At 43.9% G+C, this 14,737-nt stretch overlaps 1 protein-coding gene across 6 annotated transcripts in view; it reads right to left on the reverse strand.

Moving 5' to 3' along the window:
• The window catches only part of TCP11 (t-complex 11), a 44,164-nt gene that overhangs the window by 22,784 nt on the left and 6,643 nt on the right, over positions 1-14,737 (reverse strand). For 2 of the 6 annotated variants that reach the window (XM_075910438.1, XM_075910435.1), the window contains 7 exons: positions 11,453-11,573; positions 5,608-5,828; positions 4,564-4,700; positions 2,892-3,103; positions 2,268-2,452; positions 1,720-1,883; positions 171-1,016 (listed from right to left, as the gene is read on the reverse strand). In XM_075910438.1, the coding sequence (XP_075766553.1) occupies positions 787-1,016; positions 1,720-1,883; positions 2,268-2,452; positions 2,892-3,103; positions 4,564-4,700; positions 5,608-5,828; positions 11,453-11,573 (1,270 nt within the window). In that variant the 3' untranslated portion in view covers positions 171-786. Of the gene's footprint in view, positions 1-170; positions 1,072-1,719; positions 1,884-2,267; positions 2,453-2,891; positions 3,104-4,563; positions 4,701-5,607; positions 5,829-11,452; positions 11,574-14,737 lie in introns of those variants that run through there. The other 4 variants (XM_075910436.1, XM_075910437.1, XM_075910440.1 and 1 more) reach the window with 4 other exon arrangements.

Below are 14,737 nucleotides of genomic sequence, written 5' to 3' on the forward strand. Positions count from 1 at the left end.
CTGTACAACATCAATCATTTGATATAATGGAGATATCATTGTACCAGAATATTGAAGACACTGGCAGCGGTGGTAGCACAATATTGCTCCAGTAGAAACTAAGTTTTCTATTTCTAGTGTTGGTTCAAAGTGTTGGAAATTCATTAGTATAGAGGAGATGGAGGAAAACAGACATTTAACCATACATGTTAGTGTTACAATTTGTATGCCAAATAAAACCTGGTGCAAACAATATTACATCCATAGGGGATTAAATGTTAAACTGAGCTACAGAGCTGGCATATATGAAGTAAATCATATTTTTAGTTGACATTGAAAAATATATCCAGATTAGAAAGTAAGCTCTATCATCTTCAACACAAATCATCTCTATCAAATCCCCTGTTCTAGGCTGAGACAAATGTGTGTTAGCAAAGCACACTAAAACCCATAGTTAATGTCAAGGGGGGGGGGGGGGAGAATCAGGATGCATTACAGTGATATAAAAGCCATGTTTCACTGCTTTCCCAGTTAATGGGACAAACTGTAAAGGGAAATATGAAAAAAACAAGCATTTTTTGTTTTAAAGGTTTATTCAGACCAATGGGGAATTGGCAGTTGGTATTTATGTAACTATCCCCAGCAGCTATGATGGCCCAGCTGCACAAGTACTCTGGATACCATTACACAGAACATGACAGCTATTTAGTTGGCTGTAACAGACTTTACAAGCCAAAGCATGATTCTGAAAAGTAGCTGGGTCCTCTTCCTCTCTGCCCCCAGTGCATGTAATGCTTTGTGAGAGGATTAGAAAGAACCTATCCCTGCTTCTGCCTCTGCCCCTGGGAGAAGAACTTCCTTTAGAATTGCTAGGTAGTAGGGTCCGTACACCTGTCTGTTATGATGAATCACACTGCTAAACCTGTGGCCAACTTCCAGCAGTTCTTCCTGAACAGGAGCGAGGCCTTTTGGGAGATTGTGAGAGTTCTGGGCAGTAGAAGACAAATGAAGACTGAGAAACGAATGGATCCGCTGCTCTGGAGGTGTAAAAGGAGCAGTCACAAAACGAGCCAGTTAAGAAAAGTGAAAACCCTACAATTTGAGATCATTATCAGTATGGATACAGCTCTTGAGAGAACACAAGGAAAATCATTCTGGATAAAAAAGTGCATAGTAATAGCCAGAATGCAACAGGGAATTTAAAATGCTTAATGCAACAGGGCCCAGACCAATGGGGAAAGACTTCAGACTGTAGTTTGAAAAAGCTTGGTAACATATACATTAGCAAGGCAGGCTAATGGAAAGAGTGCTAAACTGACACTCAGGTTTCATTCCTGGCTCAGTGACTGGCTGGCTCTGTAACCATGGGCAAGTCACTTGACTGTCACCATTTGGGGTGGCACCACTTTAAGTGCTTTTGAGAGAGTGTGGTATTTCCATGGAGAGCTTTTCACTGCTATATTAAGCAATCACAAATAGTAATTTGACTTCTGGAGAAGGAGTAAGGATCTCAGTCTATGGAAACTAAGTATCTGCTTGGTGGCAGTCTACACAAAGGGGCCAAAGACTGAAATTTGCTCTCACATCAGGCCCACCTTACACAGTTGTATATGCTAGACCAGTCCTGGGAGAGCACTTCACTCTAGGGCTCTACAGCCCCACACACAAAATGTAGATAAAGGTGTATGGTAGCCTAATTCTTAAAGTAAAAGCACATTAGGCATTTACACACTGACTCACCAATTATGCTCCGCACTGCGTTGTCCTTCTCTGCAATGCTCCTTATCTGGCCTTTTAAGGAAGAAGATTTCTCACTGGTGAAAGCCGGGTAATCCAGCTGCAGAAGAGCCTCACTAACTTCACGGTGCACATGATTGCTGATGTCCAGCAAAGCTTCTTGAAACCTAAATCATAGAGGCACATTCTATATTTTGGACTGCTCCTCACCTTTGCTTCTCAGCAAGGATAGTGGAACAGCTACAAAAATCCCCTCACAAACCCATAGCCAGGAATTTCATGATAGCAATATAGGGCAGGGACAACCAGCCATACTGTTGTGGTGGTCCATCAACTAAGCTGTCCCAGTGCTGGTTACGGAGACCAGAATGATCAGCAGTAATGGTTTACCAATTGTAACTGGGAACTGCTCCCCACAGCCAGGAGTTGTCCTCTTATTTTGAATTTTAATGCTAAGTTCCAGAGCTGCTTCCTGCAGCTCTTCTCATTTCCCAACTAACATGTGTTTACTCACGTCTCCCTCTGGAAAACATAAAAGTGAAGCAACCCACCTGGTGCAAGGAAGCCCTTCCAAAAGGGCCTTTGTTACCCGTTTCAGCCTATCTACAAACACAGGCGAGCTGAACAAGGTGCTTCCACACACGCTGCTGGACACAAGCAGGACTGCAGCTATGATTGTTAGCTGATTCACCTGCAACTGTATCTCCTGCAGCCGTGCTTGATCCATCAACAGAGTCTGCAAAGAGAAATCAAATCCCCCCGTCAGCATAGGAAGAATTAGGCTCACCAAGCAGCTGGGTTCTCAAGCAACTGCCCTTCCTTTTTTTCTACAGCTAAATGAAAGAGGGCTCCCTCAGGCAGAAGGGAGCAAAATTCATCAAGCACAAACTACCAGAAGCAGGAATGGCCTTATGTTTTGTAAGGGCCCCAAGCTAACACAAGAGGGGAAATAAGGTGCAAGCTTGAAGCTTTCACTGCCAAAAAAGGAGAAGATGATGCAGTACAGAGCTATTTTCTCCCTTGCGGTTCTGTTGCTTAGCCAGAACCAGCTCATGCTGTAGAAACTGCACAGGATTTAGGGCCCACGCACTTGTTTTACTTATACGTAAGGCCAATTCTAGACTCTCTCAAAAAATGGCACAGCAGTACTCCGCTGACTAAAAGATTCTTCCTACCTCAGGGTATTTCTCTGTCCCAGGCTCCCAATGAAGTAGGTTCATGTATCCTTGGTTTAACACAGACATAGGATTTGGTGTAGCTGAACTCCTGCTGACAGCCCCCAACGAGAGTGCAGTGGGCGATCCATGGTCCTCAGGATGGGATGATGAAGATGCAGAGACTTCTGCTGCTGCTTTGCTTAACCACTCAGTTGTGTGATCCAGACTGTCTGGAACAGGATTATGGAGTGAGATATTAGCAGGAAGACTCAGACTGGGCAAGATGAATGGTGAAGGAACTGTTCTCACTGACTGTACTACACTATACTCTGAATAAGTAGTATGTCTCAGATGGGCCAGGAAGCAGTACTAGCCCCTACTACTTGGGAAATGACTAACACCTGTTGAAAATTTTGAGTCAGGCTGATTCCCTTAGGACACAGCCATGTCACTGTCAGGACAGGGATGTTATCCAGTATCAATAGATTCAGGGCTAGTCTCAGACAAGCTTTATGGCGTGCAGAGGGAGGGAATGATCACTCTGTGTAAGAAACATCTGGTCCAAATATGGTGAAATATCTCTAACAAACCAGACAAGATCTGCTGCAAGCCAGCATAGCTGGTACAGGGAACAGCAAAGTCTGCTCTCTAGGTGGTAACTTGTTTTTGATTCATTCAGCAAATCCACTAAAATCCCCTGGGAACGGTCGGCCAAGGGTGACTGCAGATCTGTTTAACATTCTGCCCTTTTCTCTGAGGATCTCAAAGCATTGTATGCACATTAACACAGTCTCACAACACACCCTGCGATGGGTATGTTACCTATATTATTCATGAGAAACTGAAACAGATTAAATAACTCACTCTCTTTTAAAAGGTACATTAGTGAAAAAGATGGAATTAAAACCCTCTGTCCTGACATCCAGCCACTGCTCTTGCCACCAATCCATCCCCTGGTTAGAGGTATTTCTCCTTATAATTATATTTGACAGTTCCTCCTTTCCATCTTGTTACTAACTCAAATTTGCATGAAAGATTCTTAACAGCTCTGTTTCTATTTGCTGCTTTTTGTTTACCCTGCATCTGAAGACACCTGCAGAATGTCTGCACCCATGGGCTGATGTCAAACAGAGGATCAGTTTCAGGTGGGCAAAGAAATAATGAGAAATGAAGTAAATAATTCTATTTCTGTACATTATTCCACAATAGGAAATAGAAAGGAAAGTGACCAATACCCCATATACAAAAACACTTGTTTCAAACAGAACTTTTAAAAAGGAATGTGCACATTTTAAATGCTTGAATAAGCTGTTGTTACAAACACTTGTTTCTCCATAGGGCTACTGAAGCAGTCAACTGACACAAGTTTACTTCAAACCACCTACCCAGTGTGCCAAGGGACCACTGCTTGTAAGCTTACTTTCCAAACCCACCAACCTTTGACGGCTCTGCTGACTCAGTCCACTTGCAAATGAGGGCTTTCTACCCTGGACAATATCTCTGCAGCCCCTAAGATCAGTCTCAGGGTGTGATCCCTTCCCCAACTGGCGTACATTGGGAATATTAATGCACTTTGGATGCATGATGCCCTACTCTGGTGCTCAGTATTACTAATCCTTGTATCGAGACACTTTATGGTGACCCAGAACCCCCCTATACCACCTCTCTTCCTCCTTCCCTGTTCACTCACTAGGCAACTTGGCTAGGAGCTCCTGGAATTTCTTCTGTTCATAATGGATAGCATGATCTTGCAGGTGGGGCCGGAGGCTCTGGATGGTAAAATTTGCCATGTCCATTTTCATCAGATCCAGCACCCGGAAAATTTCCCTGGGGTGAATAAGAGAATGTGGGAAGGGGAGGGAGAATGGCACTGCAAGCGTCTCACTGCAGTGAGTGCCCCCCCTCTAAAGACAAGAGACCCCAATGTCATGTTGGCTACAGAGAGACCCAGTCTTCAGTTCTGGGCATTCCAAAGTGTTGGAGGAGCCAATCCAACCCCGCACACTACCCAGTGGCATTCTTTTCATGCAGCACAGACTTTTTTATAATCTAGTTTTTGTGCTGTGAAAAGGTACCAAAATGCGTGCCCCGGAATCCATCCAACTTACCCTTCACAACTAGTATAACAGGGCAGAGCAAGCTGCTTCATTTTTCCTCCAGGATTTTCTACCCTGATCTAAAGGGGCCCCCAGCGACATCAAGAGAACATGACCTCCCATAAGAGCTATGTTGCACTGAATGCAATCATCTTGCAATGGGATAGATTTATGCATACAGAAGACAGGATCTGGAACCAATCTACAGACTCATTACAAGAGGTAAGATGATGGGACTCGGAACTTAATGCAAAGTTTACTTTTATAATAGCTTGGAGGCACTCCAATATAGTGATGAGTCCCTAGATATAGGGGAAATAAGAACCTATCTTTTGTTTCATCCTGTGTCCCTCTGATATGGGGGGGGGAGGTTCTATGCAGTGCCGATTACAATGGAAGTGTGTGAAAGGAACACATGTTCCCTTGGAACTAAGCTGAACCTCTAGTTCATTTCACATGATTCCCCAATACCCCTGAACAGCAATTTAATCCAATATTCATTTTTAAAACTCATAATACCGACAAGGTTGGGCTCAGTATAGCAAGAGTCAGATGTGATGTGATTATTGGGCAGGGGGCAGTACGTTTCCATGCCACAACATAACAATTGTAGATGCATTCATTTATGGGTGGCCCACCTGAGCAGCTGAACAGGGTCTGTCACACCCTGTAGTCTCTGCACTTCCTCATCTCTGATGGGTGCACACAGCATCGCCATTGTATCTAGGATGTACATGGCGAGATTGGGAATGTCTAGAGCCCCGTGCTCAGCCTCCTGTCTGATCAGCTCCATGTCCAGGGCTTCTTCAATCTGGCTCCGCAGACGGCTCTGCCGTGGCAGCAGCAGCAACAGTATGGACTGCCCCAAAGAGAGAGTCAGAAAGACAAAGTCTGTATGTGTTCCAACCTAGGAACCAGGCAACTTGCCAGGAACTGCACAAGACTCAAGGCTGGCCTTAAAGGAATGAGCACTCAGGTGACTCACACTGAAAATCAGGAACAACCATAACAGCCATAAGAGAGTTTGTCCCTATTCACTCCCTTAAGGCTTAACACAAGATGCTAGACCCCAACAAACGTGTGATCTCTTCTTTCCTTTTATATCAAGGGATATCTTTTATTGTCCTGCAGGATGGCTTTTGGGGAAAGGCGTTGCCTCTCAGGACTATAAAAGGAGAGAGGTATGGGATAATTAGTCTTGGAAAAGGGTTTTGAGTGAGTGAGAGAGAGAGAACAAACTTACAGGAGTTTATAGAAAACAGGGACTGGATGCTCAGAAGGGCACAGTCACTGTTGGCCTAGGGGGGATTTTCATGCAAGACGTTTTCTCTTTACTTCATGTGTCTTTTAGGCTTCTTTAAGAAACCTAATGAGTAAAATTTTAATTAAATCAAACCCATATAATACATTTTTAATTCAAGAGGCATGTATTCAGTCTACAATCCTATTAACTGAGACATCATCTACTGTTCTTAGAACCCAAATCGTCTGTCCTGAAGTCAAGACAGGGTTTGGTCCACTGAGAGAGGTTCAATCGAGTTAAGGGGGAAGAGGTAGCCAAGGTATTAATGAATGCAGCTATCACTAGGACAGGAACAGGGATGTTTAAAAAAAATGTAGTAGTTTTCCTTCCGCCTACAAGCTAGCCTTCTGCTCATGTCTGGTGAAAATCAGAGGGTCCAATACTAATGAGATTTAACACATCCCTTAATTGGACCAAGATACTGCCTTTCACCTGGCTGCAAAGATGGTGTTGCCAGGAGAGCTTTGGTTTCTTTGACCATGGGATGCTGTTCCAAGAAGGACGGCTAAGTAGGGATGGGGTTCACCTTTCATAAGAACGGCCATACTGGGTCAGACCAAAGGTCCATCTAGCCCAGTGTCCAGTCTGCCAGCAGTGGCCAATGCCAGATGCCCCAGAGGGAGAGATCACAACAGGTAATCCTCACGTGATCCCTCTCTTGTCACCCACCTTCAAGGAAGGGGAAAACAATATTTGGATACAAACTGGCTAACCTAATGAGGAGGGCTTTAAATTAGGTTCAGTGACCAAAGCCCATGGATAAGTGAAAAACATGGAGACCTGGAAGATGGGTCAGAAATGGGAGGAAGCATGGGCTATAATAGCAGAGATAAAGGAGGGACAAGGCAAAACTGGTGGGCAAAATCAAATCAGTATTTTAGATGCCTGTATATAAATGCAAGGAGTATGGGAAATAAGCAGGAAGAACTTGAAGTCTTAATAAACACAACTATAATTGAGATTTGGTGCAATAATATACACAACAGAAATATTGGCATAGAAGGGTACAGCTTGCTCAGGAAGGAAAGGCAAGGAAAATAGGGAGGTGTTGCGGTGTATGTTAAAAATGTATATCCTTTGACTGAGGTGGAGATGGACATAGGAGACAGACCTGTTGAGTGTCTCTGGGTTAGGTTAAAAGAGGCAATAACCAGGGATGAAGTCATGCTAGGGGTCTACTACAGACCACCTTCCCAAGCAGGAGAGATGGATGAAGCTTTCTTAAACCAACTAACAAAATCATCCAAAGCGCGGGATATGGTGGTGATGGGGGACTTCAACTGTCTAGACATATGTTGGGAAACTAACACAACAGGACACATTATCCAGTAAATTCTTAGAATACATAGAAAATATGTTGCCATAGAAAATATGGCAAAAGACCAGCTTGGCTGAACAAGGAGATCTTGCATGATCTCAAAATAAAAAAGGAGTCATATAAAAAATGGAAACTAGGACACATAACAAAGGATGAATATAGGCAAGCAACACGGGAATGCAGGGGCCAGATTAGAAAGGCAAAGGCACAAAATGAGATCAAACTAGCTACAGGCATAAAGGGAAACAAGAAGACCGTTTATAAATACATTAAAAGCAAGAGGAAGACCAAGGACAGGGTAGGCCCACTGTTCAGTGAGGAGGGAGAAGCAGTAACAGGAAACTTGGAAATGGCGGAGATGCTCAATGACTTCTTTGTTTCGGTCTTCACCGAGAAGTCTGGAGGTGTGCCTAACGTATTGAATACAAACAGAGAGAGGGTAAGTTTAGAAGATAGGATACACAAAGAACAAGTTAAAAATCACTTAGGAAAGTTAGATGTCAGCAAGTCACCGGGTCCTGAAGAAATGCATCCCAGGATACTCAAGGAGCTGATAGAGGAGGTATCTGAGCCTTTAGCTATGATCTCTGAAAAATCATGGAAGACAGGGGAGATTCCAGAAGACTGGAAAAGGGCAAATATTGTGCCCATCTATAAAAAGGGGAATAAGAACAACCCAGGAAACTACAGACCGGTCAGTTTAACGTCTGTCCCAGGAAAGATAATGGAGCAGGTAATTAAGGAAATCATATGCAAACACTTGGAAGGTAATAAAGTGACAGGGAATAGCCAGCATGGGTTTGTGAAGAACAAGTCATGCCAAACTAATCTGATAGCTTTCTTTGATAAGATAACAAGCCTTGTGGATAAGGGAGAAGCGGTGGATATCATATACCTAGACTTTAGTAAGGCATTTGATACGGTCTCGCATGATATTCTTATTGATAAACTAGGCAAATATAACTTAGATAGGGCCACGATAAGGTGGGTGCACAATTGGCTGGATAACCATAGTCAAAGAGTTGTTGTTAACGGTGCTAAATCCTGCTGGAAAGGGATAACTAGTGGAGTTCCGCAAGGGTCTGTTTTGGGACCCGTACTGTTCAATATCTTCATCGATGATGTAGATATTGGGATAGAGAGTACGCTTATTAAGTCTGCAGATGATACCAAACTGGGTGGGGTTGCAACTTCTTTGGAGAATAGGGACATAATTCAAAATGACCTTAGCAAGTTAGAGAAATGGTCAGAGGTAAACAGGATGAAGTTTAATAAAGAGAAATGCAAAGTGCTCCACTTAGGAAGGAACAATCAGTTCCATACATACAGGATGGGAAGCGACTGTCTAGGAAGGAGCATGGCAGAAAGGGATCTAGGGGTCATAGTGGATCACAAGTTGAATGAGTCAACAGTGTGATGCTGTTGCAAAAAAAGCAAATATGATTCTAGGTTGTATCAACAGGTGTGCTGTAAGCAAAACTCGTGAAGTCATTCTGCCGCTCTACTCTGCACTAGTTAGGCCTCAGCTGGAGTACTGTGTCCAGTTCTGGACGCCATATTTCAAGAAAGATGTGGAGAAATTGGAAAGGGTACAGAGAAGAGCTACAAGAATGATTAAAGGTCTGGAGAACATGACCTAAGAAGCCAGGCTTCATGAACTGGCTTGTTTAGTTTGGGAAAAAAGAAGATTAAGGGGGGACATGATAGCGGTTTTCAAATATCTAAAAGGGTGTCACAAGGAGGAAGGAGAAAATTTGTTCTACAAATATATTAAAAGTAAGAGGAAGACCAAGGACAGGGTAGGCCTGTTGCTCAGTGAAGAAGGAGAAAGAACAACAACAGGAAACTTGGAAATGGCAGAGGTGCTTAATGACGACTTTTTCAGTTTTCACCAAGAAGATTGATGGTGACAGGATGCCTAACTAACAGAGTGAATGCTAGTGGAATAGGGTAGGTTTAGAAGTCAAAATAAAAAAAGAAAAAGTTAAAAATTACGTAAATGTCTTCAAGTCACCAGGACCTGATGAAATGCATCTTAAAATACTCAAGGAGCTGATAGAGGAGGTCTTTAGTTATCTTTGAAAAGTCATGGAAGTCAGGAGAGATACCAAAAGATTGGAAAAGGGCAAATATAGTGTCCATCTACAAAAAGGGAAATAAGAACAATCTAGGAAACTATAGACCAGTCAGCTTAACTTCTGTGCCAGGGAAGGTAATGGAGCAAGTAATTAAAGAATTCATCTGCAAACCTCTAGAAGATAAGGTGATAGGTAACAGTCAGCACAGATTTGTAAAGAACAAATCATGTCAAACCAATCTGATAGCTTTCTTTGATAGGATAATGAGTCTTGTGGATAAGGAAGAAGCATTCTTCTGCTCTACTCTGCACTGATTAGGCCACAACTGGAGTATTGTGTCTAGTTCTGGGCACCACATTTTAAGGAAGATGTGGAGAAATTGGAGAAGGTCCAGAGAAGAGCAGCAAAAATGATTAAAGGTCTAGAAAACATGACCTATGAGGGAAGACATAAAGAATTGGGCTTGTTTAGTTTAAAAGAGAAGACTGAGAAGGGATATGATACCTAAAAGGGTGTTATAAGGAGGAGGGAGAAAAACTGTTCTCCTTGGCCTCTGAGGATAGGACGAGAAGCAATGGGCTTAAATTGTAGCCAGGGAGGTTTAGGTTGGATATCAGGAAAAACTTCCTAACTGTTAAGGTGGTTAAACACTGGAATAAATTGCCTAGGGAGGCTGTGTAATCTGCATCACTGGAGATATTTAAGAGCAGGTTGGATAGACATCTGTCAGGGATGATCTAGATGGTACTTGGTCCTGCCATGAGGACAGGAGACTGGACTTGATGATCTCTTAAAGTCCCTTCTAGTATTCTGTGATTCTATATGATTCCTTATGCAGAGTGTGAATAAGCTCTTGCTGAAGAAACCATTGCACCGGTATAGGACAGAGATTTAAGCTATATATGCAAAAGCGGCGAGGAGTCCTGTGGCACCTTATAGACTAACTGAAGTGTCGGAGCATAAGCTTTCGTGGGCAAGGACCCACTTCGTCAGATACATCTGACGAAGTGGGTCCTTGCCCACGAAAGCTTATGCTCCGACACTTCAGTTAGTCTATAAGGTGCCACAGGACTCCTCGCCGCTTTTGCAGATTCAGACTAACACGGCTACCCCTCTGATACTTAAACTATATTCAGGCAGTCCCCGGGTTACGTACCAGATAGGGACTGTAGGTTTGTTCTTAAGTTGAATTTGTATGTAAGTCGGAACTGGTACATATTGTAGGGGAAACTCTAGCCAAACATTTCTCCAGAGCTCAGTTTTATTCTCCCACACCTCACTTCCCTCAGTCCTTTATTCTCAAGCTGAAGTGTCTGCTGAGAAAAGCCGCTCCGCGTCTCCCTGGTCTGCTGGGGGGGGGAGGGGGCGCTAGCTTTGTCTCTCCCTGGTCTGCTGGGGGGAAGCAGCTAGTGCAGGGTTGCCTCACCCCGTTTGTAAGTAGGGATCCGATGTAAGTCGGATCCATGTAACCCAGGGACTGCCTGTATGTTAATTTAGGTCCATACTGACTGTTACATATTTCCGCTGCTTTTTACACGTTTGAGATATAGTTAGTTGACTTGCACAGGTATAGTTGAAACTTGGGTGTCAAGGGGATGGTTTTACAGACAGGATCTAAAAGGTTGGGCCTAGTATTTAACTCTTCCTCAAAATGAATTCCATTCATTCATGCCTCTGGTCTAATACGTAGCCATAAGGGAAGGCTTAGATAAAATGGGCTACAACGTCATAAACAGAAGCCTAGTTCTAAGGGGGCTATTTGTCCTGTCTCTTGAACTGCTCACCTCTTTAATTTCCTGCAGCAGTTGAATCACATGCGTGTATTCTGGTGGACTTGCAGACAGCTGTTCTTTCAGAGCGTCCCAGAAAGCTTTGTGCAATGTTTCCTTCACTCTGCTTTCCAGGCTGAGTTGGGAGTGGGAACAAGTAACTATTTAACATTCTAGCACCTATCATTATGGAGTGTCCCTGTCCCCACCTGAACCTCTGTGCATTTTCTTTGAACTTTGCTTCTAACATGGGAATAAATGTGCCTTATGGCTCTCCCTCCTATGGGAACTTCTATTAAACTAAATTCCCCAGTTCTTCCAAATGTGTCCTATCCAGCAGTCTCTACTTACCATGGCCAAACATGCTCTGGCCTTGTCTACACTGGCAGGAGTATGCAGATAAGTGCAGCTACACACCACAGTGAAAAGCAAACTATGGCCTCACTGCTGTGTGCCTGCACATATCCATGGAAGGCTGAGGTAGCAGGCAAAGTTTCTGGGCATGGGGGACCAGCTGGAGTCTTTCCCTGCAGTAGGGAATGGCTCCAGCAGTTGGACACTGGGATGTACTGCCTCTGAAGAGAGGCAAGTAGAGTACATAGCCAAGGAATTAAGACATGTATTTACTCACCTAAATAGCACCACCCCCTCTACACTGCTATTTATACCAATACTAGCTGGGCATGCAGAATATGTGCTCACAAATCTATGTAAATTGCCTTAATCTTACTTCTACAGCACTTAAAATAGTTGAGCGGTAAGCCACCCTTCTTAGCCAACCTGTGATAGATACAGATAACAAATGCCCTTCATATCCCCTGTTACTGCCTATACAAGAATGTAGGTGTATTCTTACAGGGGTATAAAAAAGAATTAAAATCAGTTTATTTGTATATGATGGTTTGAAGCCTTGTTCATGACCTAAGATTTTTGGTTAAGATGCAGGAACAGCCATAAGCCCGGAAACATGCAGTCACACCGTGGCACATTCCAAACCAGTCACATTGAAATGAGGCAATTTGGGGCTGTTAGAAAAGCGATCCAATCTATTGCCTCCAGATAAAGGGGAGAGCCTAGAAAATTTAAAGGAAACTTGGTTGATAGCCTTCTGCCTGGCAAGGACTCACTTATCAATAGTAGGGATTATGAAAGCATCATTCTTTTTGTTGCTTCATTATCTCCCCATCTCTGTATTGTTTATCTGTATGATCTGTCTGGTTCTTTGATTATCTACTGTGTAACTGTGCTGGATGTAAACCAGTTAAGGTAGCAGGATATAACTGGCTAAATAATCATATTAAAATAAATTAGGGTTGGTTAGTTAAGTTTCAGTAAAATAACTAAGATATATACCTAAAATATTACTATATATATATATATATATATATATATATATATATATATATATATATATATATATATATATGGGACAAACAGGAAAGGGGTGGGGAAAAAACAAGGGATAAAGCATCTTCAGATTTCAGATATTGCTGTTCTCTATTCACGTGAGGGCCAGGGAAGGGGGGGAGTGAAGGGATAAATCCTCTAACCCCTATTTCTTATCCTTAGAGATTGGCAGAATACTTTTCTACAGAGCCTCTTTTTTGCAGCAACAGAGGATACTCTAATGCAGCGTTTCTTAAACTATGTTCCGCAGCACACCGGTGTGCCATGAGGCAGTCCGAGGTGACCACGGAGATATGGTGACCATATGTTCCTTTTTTCCAGGACAGTCCCGAATGTAAAGACACCCAGCGCTAGTGCAGTAGCAACTCCCTGCCTCCACCCAGCACGTAAGCGGCTCCCTTGGTGCTTTGCACGGGCAGCCAGGGCCGCTGCTGGTGGCGTGCAGTGTCCGGAGCCCCGAGCTCCCATGCAGCATGCACCGCTGTCCAGCAAGCCCCTTCCTGCACCATATAGCCCTTCCCTCTCGCTGCAGGACTGCCTCCACCGTGCGCTGCCAGCCCAGCCTCCTCCATCCACAGGTAGCTGCCACTGCTGCCAGAGGTGGAGGGGCGCTGGCAGAGACTGCACAGAGCTCGGCTGAAGTGCTACAGAGCGGGTTATGTTCGGGCTCTGCCAGTGTGCACTATGCACAGCCCTTTCTCTCCCCACCCCTTCCCACTCTGCTGGGAAGTGACAGTGCACGGACCCGGTCGCACAGCCGCGGTCCACAAGCCAGATCTGGGAGGATGAGGCATCAGATCCGTCAGCCAGATCTGGGAGGGAAGGAGGAAGCACCAGGAGGGTGCAAGGGTAAGGGAAGGTGCAGGTGCCAGGGGATTCTGGGGGTGAAGCAGAAGGGCAGACACCTGCAGGGGAGAAACCAGCACCAGAGGAGAGAGGATTCGGTGGGGGCCAACTCATCCCTCTATGGGTAGGAGGATGATGGGAAAAGTTCTTAGAGGGGGTTACTTTTACTTCTGTCATGTGCCCATCTTGACCCCGAGAGTCAGGGGCATAGTAAACAGAGGTCAAAGGGTGTAGTTAATGTGTCCCAAATTTTGGTTCAGAGAGAAGAGTTCAAATGGCCATCTTTAAAAGGGGACAAGCTTCCTTTTTTTTTTCCCCACTCAACAAAAATCCTTGGTGTTCCCCATCAAAAAAATTGTTTGGTGTTCCTCCGTCTTCAAAATTTTTTAGAAACACTGCTCTAGTCGTTAAGGTGCTCAGATAGAACTCAGTAAGTTTGTAGTTACAGGGAAGATTGCGGAGTGATCTTTGCTGAAGATTTTACATCTCTTCTCCTTTATCCCTCTAAGTCAGTCATGTCAAGCATGAGGCCTGATGAAATTTTTTTGTGGCCGTGACTACATCTTTATAAATTATCTAAGTGCGACCTGCCCAGCTACATTGTTTATAACAAGGGTGGTGGCTAACCCGTGGCTCTCGAGCCACATGCGGCTCTTTGATTAAGGAAATGCGGCTCCTGCTGGTTCTGAGCTGCACACCAAGACTGCTTGTGGCTGGCTGCTCTGTGCACGCGCCCCAGCACCTGGAGGGAGAAGAGCAGGGTGGCGGCAGCTCCAGGACACAGGCATTAGGTTAGAGCGGAGGGGGCAAAGGGGCGGGAGGGGAATTGGGTTAGAGCAGGGGGGACTGAAGCACCTTAAACTCAAAGTTTTCATGGATGCAAATAACAATTTTACACATCAAATTATTGTATTATATTCAAACAAGACCTGAAAAAATATTATAAAATATACCTAAAACATAATCTATAATAATAAATAATTACGATTTTCTGATAGAAGTAAATTTTCTTTGGTGGCCCTGAAAGTTATCAGTTTTCTTTTGTAC

The sequence above is a fragment of the Pelodiscus sinensis genome, chromosome 27, assembly GCF_049634645.1.
Source record: "Pelodiscus sinensis isolate JC-2024 chromosome 27, ASM4963464v1, whole genome shotgun sequence".
Classification (NCBI taxonomy): Eukaryota; Metazoa; Chordata; order Testudines; family Trionychidae; genus Pelodiscus; species Pelodiscus sinensis.